Here is a 23077-nt window from a genome sequence, read left to right on the forward strand (position 1 = left end):
CTAAGATTATGGGATACTTATTTCCAATCCAGCCTGGCAGAATGAATAAAAAGAACTTTAAACTGAGAGGTGGAAAAAGAGTATAGGAAAAATTCATATCATTTCTTGGTTTAATACACAGGGCAGGGGGAAATTGGCTGGGGGAAGGTGATGGCAACAAATACGGACAATTGGAGCTTAGAGATTGAGGAGGTTGACTGTAAAGAGTTACTGATTTGATTGCATTTGTAGTCAGAAAAGTAGCAGACTAAGTAAAAGAATGCAAGGAACATATGCAACAAAGTAAGGGTTCCAAAAATAGTGAAAAATATGAAAGAGATTTCATGGCAATAATTCTATTAGAATGAAATTGCATCAATGATTGGAGATGAGAAATCTTAACTCAAAATTGTATAGTCTTCACAAGACAGAAAAAAGGATGAAGGTTTTGAAGTAGTCCTGTGTATTAATAAAAAGGACATTATAAGGGCAAGTGCAAAAGCGCATTATAAAATATCCTATAAAAAGACAAAATTAAATAGAGGAGGAGCTGTAACAGCAATGTGTAGGGAAGTACCTGGTAATCTGCAATAGGGTAAGATAAGCTCTATTTAGTAGGGCAAAAGGAATGGAATTCATTTAATAATAGGACACTACAGCTTCTTATATGCAAAGGGGATAACAAACACACTCGTGGTGGCTGAGTCCTGGCCAGATACCCAATAGATTTCTTCAACACAAAGTCTACTAGCCAACATATTTCAGCCTTTGCTTTGAAAAAGAACAAAGATATCCCTGAAGAGCTTATCACAGAAAATAGCCTCGCGCTGAAAGCAGAGAAGATGATTTAGTTTGAATTAAATGGAAGGATAAACAAAACAGATATAACTAAGGATTTTTGCTTTAAAAGGACATATTTCAATAAATAAAAGAAACTAATTAGGAAAGTGAACTGTACTGAGGAGCTTAGAGACTTGAATGTGACGAAAGCTTGACATTTCTTTATATTAACGATACAAAAAATTATTTGGAACTTGCATCCCAAAGAGGAAAAATTGTAAGAAAGGGTTGCAGATCTAGATGGAGGAAATGTCTCAGAAAAGATACTGGGGCAAGAAGAGAGGCTGTAGAAGGAACAGGAAAAGAGATCCACCAAAGATTTGCCAGAGAGAGCAAAACTGGATAACATGGGAACCGGTAATGGGAACTGCTAGACCTTGTACTAACAAACAAAGAAGGTCTAGTTGGAGGTGTGAAGGTTGGGGGCAGCCTTGGCTGCAGTGACCATGAGATGGTGGAGTTGAGGATCCTACGAGGAGGGAGCAGGGCAATAAGTAGGATCGCAGCCCAGGACTTCAGGAGAGCTGACTTTGGCCTCTTCAGGGACCTACTTAGGGGAATGTCATGGAGTAGGGCCCTAGAAGGAAGAGGGGTCCAGGAGAGCTAGTTAATATTCAAGTATCACTTCCTCCATGCTCAAGAGCAGTGCATCCCTCTGAGTAAGAAGTCCTGGTGACGGATACAGAGAAGGTAGAGTTGCTGAATGCCTTCTTTGCTTCAGTCTTTACTGCTAAGGCCAGCCCTCAGGAATTCCAGAGCCTGGGGACAAGAGAGGAAGGCTGGAGAAAGGAAAACTCTCCCACAGTGGAGGAGGATCAGGTTAGAGATCTTTTGTCCAAACTTGACATCCATAAATCCATGGGCCCTGAATCCACAAGTGCTGAGGGAGGTGGTGGATGTTATTGCTAGGCCACTCTCCATCATCTTGGAAAGGTCCTGGAGATCAGGAGAGGTGCCTGAGGACTGGAAGAAAGCCAGTGTCACGCCAGTCTTCCAAAAGGGCAAGAAGGAGGAGCCAGAGAGCTACAGGCCTGTCAGCCTCACCTCCATCCCTGGAAAGGTGATGGAACAGCTCCTCCTGGAGGTCCTCACTAAGCATCTGGAGGACAAGAAGGTGATCAGGAGTAGTCAGCATGGATTCACCAAAGGGAAATCATGCTTGACCAATCTGATAGCCTTCTCTGATGGAATGACTGGATGCGTAGATGAGGGCAGAGCAGTGGATGTTGTCTCCCTGGACTTCAGCAAGGCCTTCGACACTGTCTCCTATCACATCCTCCTAGGTAAACTCAGGAAGTGTGGGTTGGATGAGTGGAAAGTGAGGTGGATTGAGAACTGGCTGGATGGCCGAGCTCAGAGGGTTGTGGTGAACGGCGCAGAGTCAAGTTGGAGGCCTGTAGCTAAAGGTGTCCCCCAGGGGTCAGTACGGGGTCCAGTCTTGTTCAATGTACTCATCGATGACCTGGAGGAAGGCACAGAGTGCACCCTCAGCAAGTTTGCTGATGATCCTAAACTGGGGGGAGTGGCTGACACACCAGAAGGCTGTGCTGCCCTTCAGAGGGACCTGGCCAGGCTGGAGAGGTGGGCGGAGAGGAACCTCCTGAAGTTCCACAAAGGCAAGTGCAAGGGCCTGCACCTAGGCAGGAATAACCTCAGGCACCAGGACAGGCTGGGGGTTGACCTGCTGGAAAGTAGCTCTGCCGAGAAGGAGCTGGGAGTGCTGGTGGACAACAAGTTAAACATGAGGCAGCAGTGTGCCCTTGTGGCCAAGAAGGCCAATGGTCTCCTGGGGTGCATTAGGCAGTGTGTTGCCAGCAGGTGGAGGGAGGTGATCCTGCCCCTCTGCTCAGCCCTGGGGAGGCCTCACCTGGAGTCCTGTGTCCAATTGTGGGCCCCCCAGTACACGAGAGACGTGGCGCTACTGGAGAGAGTGCAGCGGAGGGCTACCAAGATGATGAGGGGACTGGAGCATCTCTCCTCTGAAGAAAGGCTGAGAGAGCTGGGCCTGTTCAGCCTGGAGAAGAGAAGACTGAGAGGCGATCTCATCAACGTGTACAAGTATCTGAAGGGGGAGTGTCAAGAGGATGAGGCCAGCCTCTTCTCCGTGGTGCCCAGCAACAGGACAAGAGGCAATGGGCAGAAACTGAACCACAGGAAGTTCCGTCTGAACCTGAGGAAAAACTTCTTTCCTGGGAGGGTGACAGAGCACTGGACCAGGTTGCCCAGAGAGGTGGTGGAGTCTCCTTCCCTGGAGATATTCAAAACCCATCTGGATGTGATCCTGGGCAATGTGCTCTAGAGGACCCTGCTTGAGCAGGGAGGTTAGACTAGATGATCTCCAGAGGTCCCTTCCAACCTCAAGCGTTCTGTGATTCTGTGAAAAACCTAAACTTAATTGGCTTTTCAGAGACTTCTAAAACAAACAAAATCCCTTTTGTCACATTGATGAAAAGAAGAAGGAAAGAGCAGTTACTGATAGAGGGAGAATCCAAACAGAGATTGAAAATCACTTCAGAATGGTCTCTGATATGAAGAAACATTTTGCTATAGTTTTTAATAAGGACAATAGCGGTGGGCTTGGGACAAGGCAGGCTGGCAGGTGAGGAACTATGATATCCACAGTGATGTAAAAATGCCTGCAGGTCAGAGCAATTAGATATACCTGGCAGGAAGAATTATTTAATGTCTGTTATCTCAGAAACAGTGTAATAGGTTCTGATAAGACAGAGAGCTACATGTGGGACATGCCAAAAGAGGCAGGATGTGTTCTCTGGTTCTCAGTCCCAGTAGGAAAGCATTGATTTCTTTGGGGCTGTAGCAGAGAACTTGGCTCCCAGATGTATCCTAAAGGGCAGTTTTGCCCCGGCTCCCCTGCATGTCTGACTGCTCCCACATTTTAGTACCTATTTCCTTCACCCTTGCTAGGGTGCTGGCACTACTTTTGTTTCTTTTTGCATGAATGGTGCTAGCAATGAATAAGCAAAATAATTAGTCAGGGAGTAATTAGAAAACTAAAATACAATTAGCAACTCCTAAGAGATCCATTTTTCTATCAAAGACCATATGCTAACATGGCACCTGTATTTAAGGTGGAGGAGGTGGAGAGGAAGAATGGACCAAGAAATCTTCAGGCTTGTTAATCGCACCTCAACAGTAGACAAGGCTACAGAAAAAAAAATTGAAAGAAAGAAGAATTAAAGACACAGGTAAAAGACAAACACAATAGAATTCAATGAGTTTATAAGAATAGGTTGTGCCAACTAATCTGATCATTTATATTTAATAACATCTAAACTCTCTGTACCTGGGAAGGTTGTTCTAGGCTGGCATGGCTTTGGAAATGCATTTGCTAGGGTATCACACAGACTGTGGCTACCGATGCAATGGACAGTGAGGAAAGCAAAATGTTGGACCACAGGGAGATAACCTACACTGGACTAATTTTGTCTAATGCAGAAGTATTAGATCACAAAACATAGAAATTTGGTGATAATACAGATTTGGAAGGCCACACCAATACAGAGAAAAATCAAGGGAAGATCTGTTTACCTTGAGGAACAAAAGATTAGAAAGTGTATGGAATATAATAGCATGAGGTCAGGGGTTAGGTGCTGAAGGAAAAATGATAATTTTGTGGACTGAAATGACAAAAGTGAAAGAACTGCTCTATTAACAACCGACTGCACCAGTAAGAGTCATCCATATTATGCTATTGCATAAAAGGAAAAGCCGACTACAGATGTATCAAGTACTATCCATGGAAGGATAGGATAGGACAGGGCAGGACAGGTCAGGGCACTTATATTCATTTGTTTAAGGTATTGGTGATACTTCATCTGTAATACTAGGCACAGTTCTCATTTCTCCTGTTTAGGAAAGATGAATTCAGCTGGGAGAGGTGAGCTGAAAGGCTTAAGATAATCAGGAAAACGAAGAAATTGTCTAATTAGAGGAAATTAAAAGTGTTTGCCTGGTTTGGTATGGAAAAAATGAAGGCTGAGGGGGAATATATGTTTGTTTTCTATTAATATTGCATGAGAGTTATCACCAGGGAGAGAAATGATCTATCCAAGTTAAATGACAATGTTGGCTCTACAAATAAAATAAAATCTACTATAAATCAGCAGCTAATAAGTACAAGCTTAAACTAAGAAATTGTTTTGAACCATACAATTATTTTAAAGAGATAAAAGAGCTCTGATTTGTTATAAGCATAGGGTTCAATAAACCTTTGTGTACACTGAAGTCATGTTCCCATGAATTCCTTAGTGTCAGGCAGCTTCAAAGCTAGAGATCCTGAATGTGAAAGAGAATGTGAAGGCCTGGCCTGCCACACACACAGTCCATGGCTAAGGAACCCAAGGATTCAGGGTTCAAAAACTCAGTAGTATAAAGTTCTGCCAAGCCTGCTCCTAGCTGAAACCATAAACAGTGGGATCCCAAGCTCTGCCCAACAAAATTTATTCTTGTGAGTATCATTTCTGATGTTAAAAGCCAACTTCACCAAGCAGTTTCAGGATCTAGGAAGTGTATATAAAGTATTGAATATTTCATTTATATTAGACATTAATTTTTGTTTTTAGCATTAATCTTATTTGAATCAAAATAATTTTTTGGAGGAAAGGGAGTAAGGAAGGGGAACATGCACAAATTAAAGATGATATAAGCCTATAGAAAAATTACATGATGGATTGCTTCTGATTTCATATGCTGATTTCACCTCACCTAATCTCTGATGTTTACATCAGAGCTACATCCGTCTTGCTTTCCTTTGTACCTAGTGAAGAGAAAGAGGCACTTTTAGGGGCTGAATCACATCATCCAAATATAGATTTCAAAAATGGGTTGGATGAACTATCCCTAAAGATGCTTATCTCCCCATTGACTATAAAAAGAGCTCAAGGGAAGAAGCTCAGAAGCAGCTCAGAAGACAGTAGTCTTCTATAGTTAGCTGAGGTGAATCCCATCCCAGGAGAAAATGTTATGACCCTCCGCTGTTCCACACGTAGGAGAAATAATAGGGAAGGAATAAGGGAGATGCAGAATAGAGGAGAGGAAGAGAACTGGTGTGGCTAAAGAGAGGTAGAATAACTGAAAACAACAAATAACAATGGAGAAAACATATCCTCAACTATTTTACAGAAGTAAACGCGGAGTGAAGGATAAGGAAGGAGAAGTAGCAAAGAACAAAAACACAAGGCTTGGTTATGTTTCTAAACTTTTTTATTTAGTAGAAAGATGAAAACCAGAATTACAATTCTTTGTGCAGGAATGTTCTGTTTTGTCCTGATGTCTGTACACGAGTAGCATTGTCTATGTTTACAGCCATACACACACTCATCAATGCAAATACACTTACACTCATGTTCTCACAGGTGGAAAAAGAAGCATAACTTAATTTGTGTCATAGAACTACCTTGCAATTTCAATGGAAATCAGAGTCTCATTGTGCCATGTTAACTGTTATATATAGAAAGGAAAATAGTGGAGTGAAGAAGGTTGACACAATGCACTAAAAATACAGTTTCTACTAATGGATTTTTGGCAGTGCTCTGAGGTTAAAATTAGGCCTTCTGCCAAAATTCAAAGAGTCCCAAGTCCTCACTATTCTCTGAAATAATATGCGAGTTAATGGACCTAATTCAGACCTCTTACGGATTTTATGCTGGCTTAGCACCAAAGAAATACACATGATTTGCTTCATCTCCCTGCTATGGGGAATGCCTTGTCAGGTTCCCACCTGCTGCACTTCTTCCTACTGAGTTTTTGCCCCAACCCCTAATGTTATCGCTATAGCTACGGCTATAGAAACGTACCCTGAAATTCTTAAAAGCGTTTAGTGATTTTAATGGCTTGATAAGCCTTCTGGACACTTGACCATCCAACAATGATTGCTTAGCGCTTGTGGACTTTAGTACTTCAAAAGTTTAGCGTGTTAAAAGCTGCCTCCAATTAGGCATACTTAAGTGAAGACATCCAAAATTAATAGTCACTTTTGAAATTCAGTATACAAAGCCAAATAGGAAGGCAGGCTAATTTATTCATCATTCCCACAGAAAAAGTTTTATTTAACTTTGTAGTGTGTTGGACAAAATTATTTTGTCTCCAAAATGAGAAATCGCAAAAGCATTAATTTCTGTAAATTCAACCAGTTTTTAGAGATCACAAATTGCTCAGACTCTCACAAAAAGGCTGGGTGCAGTTATGTAAGACAAGCAGGTTGATTCACGCCAATTATGCTCTGCATTGCTTGGAAGAACCTTCACAAATTCTCCCCTCCCCCTCCAAAAACAAATTTAAACAAGGGAAAGAGACTTCTGTACGCTGTGAAACAATCCTTCTGTTGTAATGCTGGCAAAATTCCTACTATTTAAGGAGTGAATGAGTAATCTCTAAAAGTGCCAGTCCTATCCATTCTCCACTTCTCTTTTGCTGAGCATAGTACTTACCAACATAAAGGCTAATGGGTCATTTTATTTCACGCCATTCTTATGTCTCATAATATATGACAACATTAAAATAGATTTGCTTTTGATCATGCTTTAACTGTATGGAGGGTAATTCATAATTAAATTGTTTGCAATTATCAGTTTTCTCTGTAAAACCTCAGATAGAATAGTGTTGTTAAACATAAGGAATAGCCTGTTTTGCTCTTTGAGGGAAGATTGTTATTGTATTATAGAAGCAAGTAGAGCTGCTTACTTTATTCCTCATACATCTATGGCTTATTTGAAGTCCTAGACTCTCTTCCCTATCCAGGAATCTATTTAGCTTCTTCAAAGATAATTGTGTTAAGATCTCTCCTCCTTTTTTCTTCAGTCATCCCGATCCCTTGTTTCCCGTTACAACTATTCCACTAGCTTCATCTTGTCTCTCTGACATTCTTTATTACCAGTTTAACTCATTTAATGTCATCTTTCTCACCATTTCACTTTCTCCTGCCTCCCCTCCACTTGCCAGTATGAGCACGCTGCTTCTGAGCTGCTCAGAAAGAAACATCTCTAAGTCCACCTGCCTACCCATCTTGCTTCTTTGTCTCAGCCTAAGGGCTCTCAAGCCCTGCCTCAGCCTCCGCTGCCTCCCCATTCTCTCCAAGACTCCATCCACAGCTCTTTGCAGCCCTCTCTCTGCCTTCTCCTTATGCAACTCTCATTGCAACGATCTCACCCACCCAACTTCTTTCAGCTTAGGGCTACCTCTTCAGCCTTTTCCCATGAGCTTTTCCCCAATGGAAAGCAAAGAACTGGCAATTTATCCGATATTTATTTTTATGAAGATTACACAGAAGGCACTCCCTGCTACTCATCACGATGAATATCAAGGATCAGGAAGAGATCTTCGTGACACCCCATTAAGTAGAAGGAGATCAATTAACAGGTACTTGAATTGGGTAATGAGACCATTTCAAGAAACTCTTAGGATGCCATGGAGCACTTTGATCAGTATCTTGAAGCTTGTTCTTCCAGACAAACTCTTCCACTCCAAACCCTCCTCCTTACTGTCGTTTGAATGGAGGAAACTGTTCAGAAGGAAGTTCCTCTCCTGCTCTCCCCATGGCTGGGATTTGATGCCTTGGGCTGGATGAGCTATACATGAGAGCCTGTTCCCAGGAACAGCTGGCAGGAGCAAAAGGGTTAATTTCTTGACAGAGGTGCGCTGCCTCACACCAAGGGGTGGCAGAGGGCACTGAGTCCCCTGCAGAATGGGGTTGCCTCCCACTGCAGGATGCATGCAGCAGAGCTCGGTGTGTTGGGTAGCAGCCACTGCTTGCACCCTGGCCTGGGTCTCCTCCATTTATGGACTGCTTCTGTTCTTAAATAGCAGTTAGTTTAAGCCAAGTGTGAATGAATGCCCATTTCCAGGTAGCAGGCGCTCCAGCCACATTGCACATGAAGCACCATAGCACGGTAAAGGAACAGGGATCCTCTCTCTCAAACGCAGAGCTCACATGTCGCTGTGAAAGCACTTACAGGTACTGGGAAATACAAGTCAGCAGTTTCCTCCTTTCCCACGCTTCCCGCTATCTCTTAGATGTGACGTTAAACTAAGGTAATGCAGAGCCCATTCACTCAGTGCAAGCAATGCTCTGCCTCTAACTTCACTCAGCTCTCAGTAAAGTTTTGTTATCGAGGTCTGCAGGCACAGCCTGCAAAGTGTCACTCTAGATCTGAAGAAATAAGCAGTTTTGGGAATTTCGTGGTGTAATGAGAATATTAGTAGGTAGAGGACTATTCGTCCAGGCACTGCCTTTTGTAATGGTAACACCTTGCACTACATTAATACTTAACAGTCAAGTGAGTGCGAGTATGTGAGGACCAGCCTAACTGTGCATTATAAGAGAGCTGTTAGACTTGAAACCAGCTGGAGTCAGCAGGGTGGGTGGGATAGAAAGTCCCCATGCAGTGGGAGATAACCAATAAAATAAAAAGAAGTTGGGAGGAGGGAGGCAGATCCTAGTAGATGCCTTCATTACAGGACTCTGATCTCAGGGCTAGTTACACATGCTACTATCTACAATGCAAGTAAGTTTAGTAAATACAACACCCACTGTCACATTTTAGCACACAAAGAAAAACTGTAGACACAATTTGAAAACCCAGTTTATTTGCTGCTTTCCAGTTGAAGAACATTCAGTCAGGGGACAAGAGAAGGACAATTTAATAAAAGCCTACTGTGAACTCTGACGAGAGCTCCGGACCTTGGGCTGAATTTCCCCCCTGCCCCAACCCCAAACATGGATAGCACCTCATCTAAAAAGTGCTCTTGAGCAAGACTTAAGAGTGCATCCTTTCTTCCCCTGACAGTTTTGGGCACACTTTTATCTCATTAGCTTGCACTAATAGACAATTCCCCTCCTCATTAGCTCCACAGAGACTACCCAAGGCTTCATTAAGACCCACTTTGTGGCCCACATTCCTTCCCTGCAGAGCGAGGGCAGGATGCAGGGCAAGCAGAGGGAGTGGAGCACAGGGGCACGCTGGTAGCAGCACCAAAGGAAGGACGGGTGGAGGGTGGAGAGTTTGGACAGGCACCAAACGGAATGGAGCACTGAGGCAGGGGGTCACTTTAGGGCTCCCTGTTTATCTGGTAGCCCAGGCCAGCTTCACAAGTAGACAAGACACCGCAGGGTGGCTGAGAGGGGGGCGCCGCCGTGGCTCCGGACGAGGGCTTGCACCCCTGGGGCTCTCTAAGACTTACCTGAGTTCCTGAGCTTGCGGTTCTTGAAGACGGAGACGATGACCAGCAGGTTGCCCAAGATATCCACCACGGTGGTGAAGATCAGCACGCTGGAGAGCGCCGTGACCACCCAGGCGGGCCGCGGGCCGGCGGCGGCGGCCTCCTCCTCCGCCCGCTCCGCGAAGCCGAAGCTGCCTCGCCCGCCCAGGTCACAGCAGTTCCTCAGGGAGCCATTCTCCAGCATCGCTGCCACCCCAGCCCCAGCGCGCTCCGCTCCGCTCCGCTCCGCCCCGGCAGCCTCCCCCCGTCGCACTCCTCGCATTGAGCGGCCCGCGCTGGCCGCGGCCGCTGCCCCGGTAGCAGGCGCGGCGGCCCCGCTGACTGTCCCTCACGGCGGGGCGCGAAGGCTTTTAACGGCCGCGCCGCGCGCGCACGGCCCCCTCCCCCGCCCCCGCGGAGGCGCCGGGGGCGGGGCGAGGGGCGGGCGGCACCGCCCGCTCGGCCGCGGAGAGGCGGGGTGATGCGGGTGGGCGCTTCGCCCCGGCCCCGCCCACCCGGGCGGGCGGCCGTTGGGGCGGGCGCGCGCTGCGGGCCGTTAGCGGCGAGGTGAGGGAGGGCGCGGCGCGGCGCGGGGCGCGGTGTGTGTTGGGGGGGGGGGTGGCTGACCCGCTGTGCGGCTCCCCGGGCCCGCCGGCGGGAGGGCGGCTCTGGGTGCTGAGGCGGACGGCAGGGAAGTGCCGGGGCAGGGCCAGAGGCAGCGCCCACAGGGAGCGCGGGAGGGAGGAGGAGGCGGCCGTGGCTCGGGGCGTGAATGGAGAGCCGCGGCGGCAGACGGCCGGGCTCGCCTGCCCCGCGCTGCTGGGCGGGGGCGGGGGGGGCGGCGCAGCCCCTCTCAGTCAGCCCTGCCGCTGCCGCGTGGCCTGGCTGCGGTTTCTGACCGCCGCTCCCAGTCGGCAAATCAGGTTTCCGCGGCTGAGAGACGTGTTTTCCTGAGGCTCCCTCCCGTGTGCTCCTGGGAGCGCCAGGCAGGCGAATCCCCCCTTCCCCTCAGCACCCGCCGCCATCAGCTCCTTGGTACCAGAGGCTCTGTGCTTTCAGCCAGGCAGCAGGTTTCTGGTCAGTTCCTACTGTTTTCGCACTCGATCGCTGAATGAGTTGTAATATTGCACCGCCTATCTACATTTGTAATATTGAAGTACCCACTTTGCACTATACTTTTGCCATGTACTACGATATTATGTATTCCCTGCTCCCGCTGATCTACAGTCAAAATAGCTAGAGGTAGTCGAAGACACTGAAAGTTACTCAGGCAGCAAAGCATCAGAACAGGTAGCAGTTGGTTCACAGGTCTCTTGGCTCCTAGTCTCTGCTCCTCTCTTCATCAATACTAGTTGCCTTGAGGTTGCTTTTGTCTTGTGTGTAACCCTTGCCCTCCCACCATGAAAGAAATCAATGCATAGCTGGTTAATGACATGCACTGTGGTCTGAGAAATTCGCATCATGAGGATAAAGTATCCCATTTGGCTTACCAGGCAGTAGAAGTAATAAGTCTGAATGCGAAGCATTCCTTCTTTTAGTGTGGGCTACAGATCTAGGGTTTTACGAGGACATTTCTGTGGCATTGTTCTTTGCATTTGAAGAAAACAGTCTATGAAACCAAGACAGGACACCCCCTGTAAGGACACCCCCCAAACCAGAACACCCCCTATAAGGAAGTCACAGACAGCACGTGCAAAGAAACAGCTCCATAACCATTAATTTTGATGTTACTGTCCATACCTAAGTGGATATTGAGTTCTTGCCCAGGCTTTCCCCTTAAATGTCAACTCTGGAAAATACGTGCATTTCAGAAGTTTTTCCTTTCAAGCTGCAGCAGTAGACAGTGAGGTGTTGATGGGTTTCTATCTTCGATCTGAAATTAAGTTTGAAACTTACAGCTTGGTTCTCAGGTCTCAGGTTCTCAGGTCCCAAAATGACAGATGCTCATTTGCATTAAATAAATAGTATAAGGAAGATGTGTGAGACAAAGCAGGACAGACCCTGTGTGTCTCAGTTCAGGGAGTAGATCTGCTCTACCTCAATACACTTCCTGGCTTCCAGCGTGGCTGGCATAGTTACTAGATGCCACTGACAGTGTGTCAGTGGGTTCGCATAGCATGTGCTGACATTTAGAACTGCTCACAGCAGACATAACTCAGAAGGGTTTTATGTCCTACTTCATGATATTTTCAGGGGAGCCAGGCCGCACAGGATCACTGATCCTTGTCCTGCTTCCAGGTTTTGCCCCACTTTTCAGTATGATATTGGAGCTACGCCTACAGAGAAAGTTAGAGCACAGTTGTATTTTTCCTCTGTGTGGCTGCTCAGCACAGGGGAAAGGTATGTCCCATACTTTTTCAAGAATTAGATCTTGACATAGCCTGCCTCTGTGAAGTGCTTTTGCAAAAATGGGGCAAGTTTCCTCCATTCTAATAGCAAAATAATTTATTATAGCACATTGTTTCTTTGAGACTTATCCCTACACAAATGTGCACTGGTTTAATTAAAATATTTTAAATCCTTATGGAGGATTTCTTTCTTCAATTTAAAAATAGTTTAGTGTTGTTCAGTTTAAACATATTCCTCATCAATTTTAGATATCCTAAAGTGGTCCAGGTTGGAACCAAAATAAAAGTGCCCATGTAGATGTTTGCACCAGTTTTAAATACATTGATTTTTAAAAAAATCATGCCACAGATGCTTTATGCTTAATGTAGACAATATGTAAGTCAATATCTGCATCTCAGTCCTTTTCAAGCTACAGATGAAGTGATGTCCAGAAGCTTAATGTCTTGAACCAAACAAGGACTGTCTTCTGAGAAGTGGCATTACTGAATATCATTTCCCAGTTTTGTCATTGTCATGGGAAAATAATAATTACACACTTGACAAAACAGGTTCTTTCTTGCTGGAGGCAAAAAGTTTGCTTGATTTTTCTTCCTCTAGGAATCTAAAAGGGAGTTTATCTAAGGGAATGCCTAACGTCTGTATTCTTCAGTGTAAATAAGTAAATTTCTGCCAGTGAATAATAATCTATTGGTAAAAAGAGATTTGAGTTACCCACTTCCCTTTATCCACATCTATACTAATTTGCCATTTCAGAAAGTTGGTATTTTCAGTGCTCACTATTCTAGTTTTGTTGAAAGGACAGAGCAGACACTGACTTATTAAGCAATACATGTAAATATTACAATTTATTTTCATTTTCTTTCTTTGTTGTCTGTATTGTGTTATTGCTACATGATTTATCTTTAACTGGATGTCAAAAGTATAAACTGTCCCTGAGCATAAATGAGACTTTTAAAGATAGCCTTTGCTCCTGGCGTTCTCCAGATTTTCAGTTTGTCACCCCAAGAGTAAAGCTGTACATTTTTTCCTGACACACAAAATGATCACGTGTCATTACTGATTGCAATTTGTAGTTCCTAAAAGCATGTCAGGTGATTTAGACAAAAATTAGAAAGCTGTGGCCTTAATTTGGCCCAAAGTATAAGCCAATTGCAAAATGTGAAATAACATAAGTATGCTTGGCTTTGTAACATTAGTCTATTTTTTGTGGTTGCACGGGTATTTGACAGTAGGAAAACAAGTATTAAGGAATCAAAATGGTAGCCTTTCTGCCTCAGCAATCTCTAAAGAGCAGGCTCATGTTCTGATCTGAATTAGCATTCTCTTCGTTTATATCACTAACACAGGCCGGATTTTTTATTTAGGTTATTTATGCAAGGGTAAATTATAAAAATTAATCTGATTTGTTTTTTAGAATGAATGATTAAACTGCATTAAATACACTGTGAGTGAACAGCATTAAAGTAGTCTTGTTTCAAATTAAGCTAATTCTTTTTGAAAGCGAAATGCATGATATTGATTGTTGTGGTTAATATGAAATAACTCATTGTTGCAGAAAGTTCTGTAGCACTCCATCTCAAAGAACGGTCTATATTCTTCAAGGCTGGGTTTTTAAAACTTTTTTACCGTTGTGGAGGTTTCTTCTAATTCTATGTCTAGGAAAAGTAACTGTGTTTTGTGTTTATTTTCTAAAGCAATCTACATTTTCTAAAACAACGTATGTTTGTGCTGCAGGATAAGACCAGGAATTGCCTGGATGGCAGAACAATCAAAATATTCTACGTGTCACTCTGCTGCCGGAGGCTTTACTCTCTTGTTGGGTATTTTTTTCCATTCTGAAGATGTATGGCTGCTTCTTAGAGACACTTTCATGTTCTTTGTTTTCTGTGTTTTGATGCTTTGTTTTTTCAGGGACTTATCTTTAACTGGTTGCAGAAGTCAAAATTCTTCATGAACATGAATGAAATTCCAGAAGACAGAGGTTCCTATTTTTGACATCCCTTGAATTTTGTGTATCCCAGTAAAGCAGAAGAAGAAATTATGTCTCTGCTCTGCTTATTTATATTATCACACTTTCCTACAAGACCAAAGGTTACTCAGAGCTAAAATGCACTTTCTTTTGCATATCTTCCTATTTTCAACTGTCTCAGCTTGTCAGCTGACTATTTTGCCAATACACATGATGGCAGATGCTGGAGTTAGGACTTCTCTACTGCTTCCATTTCCACCCAATTTTGATTTTTTAAAAATAGTTATATATGTTTTTAAGTCAGCTCAAGCAGAAGTACCATTGTTTAAATTAAAGCCTGTTAGCCTGTCTACCGGTTTGCCTATTTACCCTTTAATGAACCTGTACAAAAAAATTCTTTCCTTTAAGAAAGGAGAATCTGTGTTTTCTGTCAGAAACAGAAGTTGATTCACTTAGTGACGTTTTGCTGTTTAACTTTCATCTTCTCACTGCTGCAATGGCACTATTTTTACCTAGAAATCAAAGCTTTATTGGGGGGAGGATTATTTTGTTGTCCATAATTTTCCAGCCATTTTTCCCATTGGAAATTGTCCATAAAATGAGATTTTTTGTCCAATGCTCAACTGTGTTGATATTTTAGGTATACTCATTTTCTGTGGCCCCTAATGGGGTCCTTATGCTGTGAACCATCAGTAAAAGCTCAGAGACTCACCTGATTTTGAAAGGTTAATCTGAACAGGTAGGACAAAACAAAGAAGGAGAAAAAAGGGATTAAGGCTGGCTATATCTCACTTTCATTTTAGAAGACAATTTGTCATCTGTATTGTTTGTAAGTCATTTGAGAAAGAGAGAAAGAGGGTGGGAGAGCTAGAAAGAGAGATCTGCTTCCAAAGGACAGCTTATGTTGTGTCATCCTTGGCTGTAAGATAGGTGGGATGGATAACCTTGTGCCCATCTTTCTGTAAAAACTGGAGAGTCAACTTTGACAAGTAGTTCAGAAGAGATACTTCATTGTTAGGTGACTGAAGGTGAGTCCTGCTTGCTGAAGCTTACTCAAGGAGTCTTAGCAGAGCTAAGAATGAACCTTGCTCTATTGATTCTCATTTCAAAGCCATCCTGCCTCTAAACTTGCTCACGTATTTCACTTTCCTATTGTTTAGTGTAAGCACAAAGAGTATAGGACTTGATCTCACCACTTTTTGTACTGTATTGGTAAAGGAAACAGCCTGTTACACCCTGTCTGGAAGAACAGAGTCTGCCATATGTTAGCCAAATGAAAAAGCTACTCTTGCTGTTCCACTCCTGAAACCATTCTGCCAATTTGTATAGTGCTTTTCTAACGTGCAAACACCAGGTTGGAATGGAAGAAACTGTTTTCATTTGTGACCTAAACTGATATTTGAACTTACATTTTTGAGGAGTGAAAGGCTAATTCCATTATCCTCATAACACTTTGACTAATTCTATTTAAGATGGAAAACAGAGCCAGAGGAAAATAGTTAGCTTATATCATTAAAGGGAACTACCACAATGCCTTTCTCATGTAGCATTCAGGTGCTGTTATCTCTGCCCTTCAACTTGTTTTGAAAGCAGCTGCTAGCTTTGTCACAGCTAGAAAGGCAAGATGGGCTCTGGAGAAACCTCTGCACTGGGATGTTCTGAAGTCCTAGTGGTGACTGTCCCTTGGATTTGCCACAGCACTAGGGCTAACATTCCATTTCTTTGTCTCTTTTGTCCCATGCAAATGGGCTAAGGAAACTCCCTTACTTATTTCTCAGGAGAGGGGTGAGAGTTAATTAGTTAATGATTTAAATGTATTTAATTTTACTATGCCGCTTATAGTCTTTTGTTTAAGTTAATGCATAAGATGCATGAAAAATAGTTTGTGGCCCTCTGCCAATACCAACAGTAGTAACTGATACACTTCACAGGATCTTTAAAATTAGTTGAAATATGCAACTGAGGAAGAATTAGGTTTAGTGAATCAAGCTAGCTAACAACTTAAATATAACTTTTTTATAAAGAAAGAGGTCAAGTTTCATCCTTCACAAGCTGTTTTCACTATGTTGTCTGAAAGACAATGTGAACTGTGCTGCCTTAAAGTACATTATGGTGACAAGGGATCAGTTGAAATGTAGCACTGGTCTTGCTGAAGGTGCTGGAGACTTCTTTTATGTTATTGGACAGTGAGTTTGCCTCTTCAGTTCATACTGTTGAATATGGGAGAGGTAACCACCATCTAAGTTTAAATCCAGATGTGACCTCAGCATTTACAATTGTAACCCAACTGGACAAAGCCATGGGCAGGTATGTGATCCAAATCTCCCAACCTACCACAACAAAGAAAAAGAAGAGGAATTTCTTGCAAAGCCTTCTCAAGTAGAGTCTTAGAAAAAGCAACAGAAAGTAACTGTACTCAAGGTTTTGTTTAACACTGAAGATTTATTGTTTGGAATGCAGACTGAGTATTTGGATGGTATGCTGATGTCAGCAACAAGGACTGAGGTATAGGACATTTCCTGGAGATTAAGGGCCCCTGAGGCTGAACGGTCTCAGTTGCAGCCTAGGGCCATTGATTCCAAAGGCATTTTAATCCCCAGGAAATATTCTGTGCCTCATTTCTTATTGCTTACGTTAACATGCAGGCTGGAAGCTTCATCTACATTCTTAAAGATAAAATGGAAAAAACAAATCCCTGACTTATGGAGCTTTTTCTTCCAATTTTAAAGCAAAGGATGCAAACTTCCACTGTGTGAAGTACATGAGAAACTTCTAAAGAACTATCATCCTGGATATTTTCTATTCAGGACCCTTATATTGTCTGTCAGTATTCTTAAATGGACCTGTTCTGCAGTGTGAAGCATCGACTAAAAAATTCAGCAAAAGATTAGGTGCTGATTCAGTAGAAAGCATCAGCCACCTCACTCTTTCTATTGTTAAAATTCTGGGAAAAAGGAGATGGAGAGGGTCATGCATGACTCGGTGTTGTTGGTCCCTCTCCTTTTAGCATTAAGATTTAATGAAAAACTCCAAGGTTGTTCCCAACTCCACTTTTATACTATGTCTTTCCTATCTCAACATGACAAAAACTAGTTTCCTCTCTCTCTAATCTTCTATTGCTTTCTTCTTGTGTATGCTGCTGAGGTTTATCTATCTGCTCTCCCTGAATAGCTTTGTCTTAGATGACCTGTTTTTGTGACATCAGGTAATTTGTTTGGTGATTTCATGTGAGAGGAGCTAGATAACAGCTGTCCACTGTAGTCAGAAAAAAAAAGTGTTCCCCTCCAGAGGGCATTTCCTATAGATGCCCAAGGTAAGTGGGATTAATGGCCTTCTTGAAGTGCATTTCTCTATTCTATGGCTTATCTGTTCTGTATCACCTAATCTTCCTTTCAAGGGTAGCTCCTTCTCTCATCCACAGATCCTTCTCCTACTCCTTCTCCATTTGTCATGGCAAGCAGAACTTCTTATGGGTTCCATGTGTGCAGGTTGGTCTGGCAGTATGTGTGAACTGACCAGGTGGCTGACACATCTTAACATGCGTAAGGGACAGAATTGTAACTGCGTTTTTCTCAGAAAAGCAGGAATGTGTCGCTTTCTCTTCTAGCCAGCTACTGATTTTCACTAAAACTCTAGGAATGTAATATCTCTGAGGCATGAGGCTATGAATCAGATCTGTTGCTGAATGTGTTTCAAAGTTATGAGAAAAGGACAAATGTGTCAATAGAAAACCTGATTATCATGAATTTCATTTCTTTGGGAAGTTCGGGTTACAAGTGATCTGGAGCTGAGGTGTTTCCGTCTAGACTGCTTAGTGAGGTGTCCACTCGTTTCTTGTATGACAGGGAAATAATGACTGGGATTGGAGATGGAATGTGATGGCCTGGTGGGAATAAAAAACAAGCTAGACTTCATGACTGCTTGATTAGATCATTTACTGACAACCAACTTCAGCTTGACCAGATAACACGCTTAGGCTGTATTCGTTTTTTCTGCTGTTACCATATGATTCAGAGGCAACAGTCTGGTTAATTATCAAAGTGAAAAGGCCAGAGTACCAATGAGTCAACCATGAATGATGGTGAGGTGCTCTTCAGTTGCAACAGATCACATCTTTCAGGGTTCAAACATAATAGATTATTTTCATGTAAGCTGGAAATTATTGTCCAGATTCATTGTCATGCCTAAATAACATAAAAGCTGACCCATGGAATTATCTGCCAGCCTAGGTATAGTGGCTGTCTGGGGGGAATTCATTTAGGGCAAGATACATCTCTTCAATAAAAGTCAGCATAAAGCCTGAACACCATTTCACTTACTATAATAGCGTTTAAGACAGAATTAAGTAATGCGTTGCTCTTGCCTCTTGTCTTCATTCCAGGTGAGTTTCATCTATTACATGAAAGCTGTTGAGATGGAGTGTGGTTGTGCGTGTATGAAGTACTTCATTGCACTAGACTCTTGTGCAAGTGCTGCATCAACATCACAGCAACACATTAAAACTATCTGGATGTTCAGAGTCATCTGGATGTTCAGAGTCCTACTGTCATTATCCTTTTCAGGCTCAAAATCCTAAACTTCTACAGATTATCTGCTAACCAAGCAGCTAATCAACCTGGCCTGGTTAGACCAGCTTCTATGGCCTTTGTGATGGAGATAAGGACAGGAAAGTGAAATGTGCCTGAAAGATACTGAAAAGCAGATAATATTCTTTAAAGAGAAAGATAGAGGCTGCTGACCAAACCTGTCTGGATTTACAACATAGTGATCTACATTGCCTGAAGCTGATGAGAAGAAGGAAAAAGCCCTGCTGAGGGCTAGGAGGCATTGATTTTGTATGTTCTGTTTATGAATATTAAAAGGAGATGACTGTGTCCATTGGTTGCTGGGAAGAGGCTGTTCTGTGGTGCCCTGGTTTGGGTGTGCAAGTTTTGGGTGCTGTCACGAAATTTCAGTGAGGTGTGTCTGTACGTTTCATGATCAATCCATAGGCATGCCAGATCCAGGAGTGCTAGGCGAGCACATAGTCTTACATGTGGGATACTATGTGTATTTCCTTAGTAGGTTCTTGGCTGATGGGAAATAATAAAGCTTTCTCACAAATAAGGAAAAACTAACTTTGTTGTCCTTAAAGTAGAGACAGAACAAAGAGAAAGAGAAGTGGCAAAATGAACTCTATGGGCAAGGATAAGGAAGTTCATTCTGGTGTGTAAATTTGAAGAGAAGCCCTGTAGCTGCAGTCATGAGCCCTATCTCTTCAGGTTATCATGTAACTTTGGGGCAGCATGGTGGTAGCCTAGAATTTGGGTTTGAGAAGCTCAGTTCCACAGGATGCATCAGCAGCTGTTGATGGCATGAAGCAGCGGTGGGGTTAAATTGGTTGATGTCTTCTTGAGGGTCCAGAGAAGAAGGGTTAGTGAACCTTGAGTTTACTGTACCTCTCGAGAAAAGGATGCAGAAAGTGAACAGGAGCTTCAAAGTATTCACTTCAAAGCAATGTTTGCCTAGCCATAACATCCGTGGGCTGCACTCATGTCTCCACGTGCTTTTGTGTGTCTGTCATAGGCTTTGCTCAGTCATCTCAAAGCCCTTTTTTTGCCAGCCTTAGGGAGACACTTGAACCTTTTTCAGTCAGTTACTTAGTAACTATGATTCCCTTTTCTTAACTTCACAGTCCTCTTCCTTCTGCCCTTCTTTTTTATCATAGGGATTCCCTCCATTCCTCAGTTTCCCTCTCAGGCAAGCTTTTCCCTCTGTGGAAGCTTCCATAATCTCCCAAGGCTTTCCTTTATTCTCTTACTCTTTACTGTCATGTTAGCCAGACTTCAGGGAGGGTGAACACCAAACTTGTTCTAGACATTTCTGGTGCTATCACTGTAAGACTAAGAAAACTACCATGCCATCTTTGCTGCATAGCAGCTGGTCATGAACCAATCATAAAACCTTTTTGTTCTTGGATTTTTAGGGTTTTTTTTCCATTTTCATAGTTTCAGGAAGATGTTTTAAAGGCTACCTTGGAGGCCTTAGAAATGATAAGCCTTTTCCCAACTTTTCTCCCATGTCTGAGCATGTTTGAATCATGATGTATTAATCCTCTCTGGCTCTCATACTGATATATAAGTGATTATTTTCTAGTTTGCTATTCCATCTTTCATTTAGGATTATGGAGGCTGCATTGTGTCACAGGTAGATGAAGCTGGAGGAGTATAGCCTAATGAGTCTGGCAGAGTGGCAGCAATTATACTTCTTTGTGCAGTCCTAATTCAAACTGTGTCCCTGAAACATGACAAAGGAGTGATCAAATATGTAATTGGAAAGGTTAAGGAGAATGCTGTAAGATATGCTCTTATTCATGAAAGTAACGTCTTCCTGTGTTCTGTGAGACTGAAAAGGAATCAAAAGAAAGGAAAAAGTCCTGAACTTCAGTGTTACAGTGCTGTCCACTTTTTGTAACTCCTGCAGAGATAATCAAAGTTCACTACACCATTAGAGCTATTTTGCAATGAGTTTTTGGCACTTAAGGGGTAATAGTGCCAATGTCCGCTAACTTGGACTTTGCTACGTGCTGCCTACTTACACTTATGGTATTGCTATCCTATGGCTCAGTAAATGTAAAACTGAATTGTTAAAAGCCTTAGTTGTTTAGAAAAAAAAATTATGCGTTACACTAAATTAAAGTGTGTCTACCTAAAATTATGTCTGTATGTATGAGGAAAGCCTTTCTGCAATTCATGTTTATATAAAACAAAGGCTTTAGTGAAAAAAGATACTATTAACAGTTTTTAAAATTAAGGCTGTAAACTGTTGCACTGGAGATCAGGATCAGGAGAGAGCAATTGGTCTTTGTGAAGGCTTTCCTTCTTTCCCATCTGCTATTTGCCATGCGATAACTTGTGAAGCTCTGAGTGTAGCCCATTGTTTTCTTCAAGCACTGGTTACACACTAACCTGCTAAGCATTCCATTTCTATAGTCTACACGATCTGTACTATCACCAAAATTCCTATAATGATTAAAATGATAACTGTAAGATGGAAGGCCAAGTTCCAGGTTCTTGTAGCTGTAGGAGAACACCCTGTGAGGAACTCCTGCCAGAAGCAGCACCCCACATTTTCGGTTATGATAGCAACGTGGATGATTTGGCTATTTATTTGGCGGACAGTAATCCTTACTTACCTTTGTAGCTTACTATATCACACATTGGACTTCAGGCATAACTACTGAGTGCCTAAAGCATTTGTTACAATTGTTTAGAATCTACCCTAAATGTACGAGGCCTTGCAATGATTGCAATGATTCCTTTAATGTATGTTACTTTTAAAGGTATGTTGTAATAAATATCATCCTTCTACAGGGGTTACATTACATTAGCACACATTATCAGGTAACATAAATAATTAGAAAATTTACAATACTTTTTGGACACACAGAATGCACCCAACAATGATTGCAGCCTACACCAACAATTACAGACTGATGGGAAATAGATCAGACACTTCCATCGTCACTGTCGACCATGATTTGAGCAGAAAACTGTTATCTTCACAAGTGCAATGCTCGCCTTGCCCTGCTGCTTACTGGCATCCTTCTGAAGAGACCGTCCAGAAAATTCCAGCTTGTTCCATAGTCCATTGTTGATGCATAGCTCTAATCTCAGAAATCATATCGTATCATTTTACATTTCAAAAATTACCTGATGAGCTCCTTGATTTAAAAAAAAAAATTTCTTCATCAAACTGATACAGATTTCATATGGTAAACATATGTAGCCGTGCCCCCTGCTCCGGGACACCAGGTCAGGCAGCTGGGGATCCCCCCTGCTACTGACACCGGCGGACACATGAGCACTGCCCTCCTGCCCGCTCCGGGGAGCGGTGACCGCAGCGGCGCACCGGCTCTGCTGTGGCCTGCTCACTGCAGAGCGCCCATGGCGGCGGCCCGCTGCGCCCGCTGCCGCCTGCTCAGTAATCCTCGGGCTTGAAGGGGCACCAACCCCTCACCCCCGCCGTGGCCTGCTTGTCCCCCTCCTCGCCCCACGCCTTCCGACATAACCACCAGGTACCTTCACCTCACCGGTTTGAGCTCCCGTTTGTGTTTGTAATGACTGTAATTGTTCCTGTCCTGTCTTGTGGGGGGAGTTCAATGTGTGGTTACTGACTGATTAATGGTGTATTGTTACTATTGTTGTTATCACTAGCTTTTAATTGTTGTTGTTACCAGTGATGCACATTAAACTTTGTTATTTGTTTCTGGCTGTTAATTGTGAACCCCTTTGTAAGTGACAGGGACACATATTCCGCCACCCGAACCTTTCTAGTAGCCTGGAGCGCTGTGGGGACCTGAGCGTGAGGGTGCTTGGTGGTCAGCTCAGCTGACCCTCCTGGGCCTCCCGTGACAGCTTGGAAGAATATGAGGGTGATGGTGGCGTGCCTTCCTTCTCTTTGAGCTTGGCTTGACTTGGGTTCGTTTCTATATATTTTCTAACACAGTTCTCCTGCTAGCTCTTCCCTCATTGGTTCCCAGTTCCACCTTATACTTGTTTTTCTGTTCTTTTTGCTACCCTAAACTGATTTTACCTAACCTACAAGGTTATGTTCCCTAAGTGACCAATAATTGCTTACTGTGACTTGTGTTTATACTCTGGGCCTCTGGTACCATCTGGTGCCTCTACTCTTCTACACTAGATTTTTGTTCTAGGATCACAGACAGTTCACTCAGCTTGGAAT

The 23077-nt window shown here is 43.2% G+C and overlaps 1 protein-coding gene and 1 long non-coding RNA gene across 8 annotated transcripts in view; one reads left to right on the forward strand and one right to left on the reverse strand.

Annotated features, from left to right (window-relative positions):
- The window catches only part of MTNR1B (melatonin receptor 1B), a 58691-nt gene extending 48325 nt beyond the window's left edge, over positions 1-10366 (reverse strand). For all 7 annotated transcript variants that reach the window (XR_011138749.1, XR_011138747.1, XR_011138748.1 and 4 more), the window contains exon 1: positions 10018-10366. Coding sequence is in view for 1 of the 7 variants with exons in the window: in XM_009686780.2 (XP_009685075.2) it covers positions 10018-10318 (301 nt within the window). In the remaining 6 variants the exon portion in view is untranslated. The remainder of the gene's footprint in view (positions 1-10017) is intronic.
- A 132-nt stretch (positions 10367-10498) lies between these two features.
- Positions 10499-22609, forward strand: LOC138065651 (uncharacterized). The gene is made up of 3 exons (XR_011138753.1): positions 10499-10602; positions 14119-14227; positions 18735-22609. It is a non-coding gene; the product is annotated as an uncharacterized lncRNA (long non-coding RNA).
- Positions 22610-23077: the final 468 nt, after the last annotated feature.

This window comes from Struthio camelus, chromosome 1, assembly GCF_040807025.1.
Source record: "Struthio camelus isolate bStrCam1 chromosome 1, bStrCam1.hap1, whole genome shotgun sequence".
NCBI classification, from domain to species: Eukaryota; Metazoa; Chordata; class Aves; order Struthioniformes; family Struthionidae; genus Struthio; species Struthio camelus.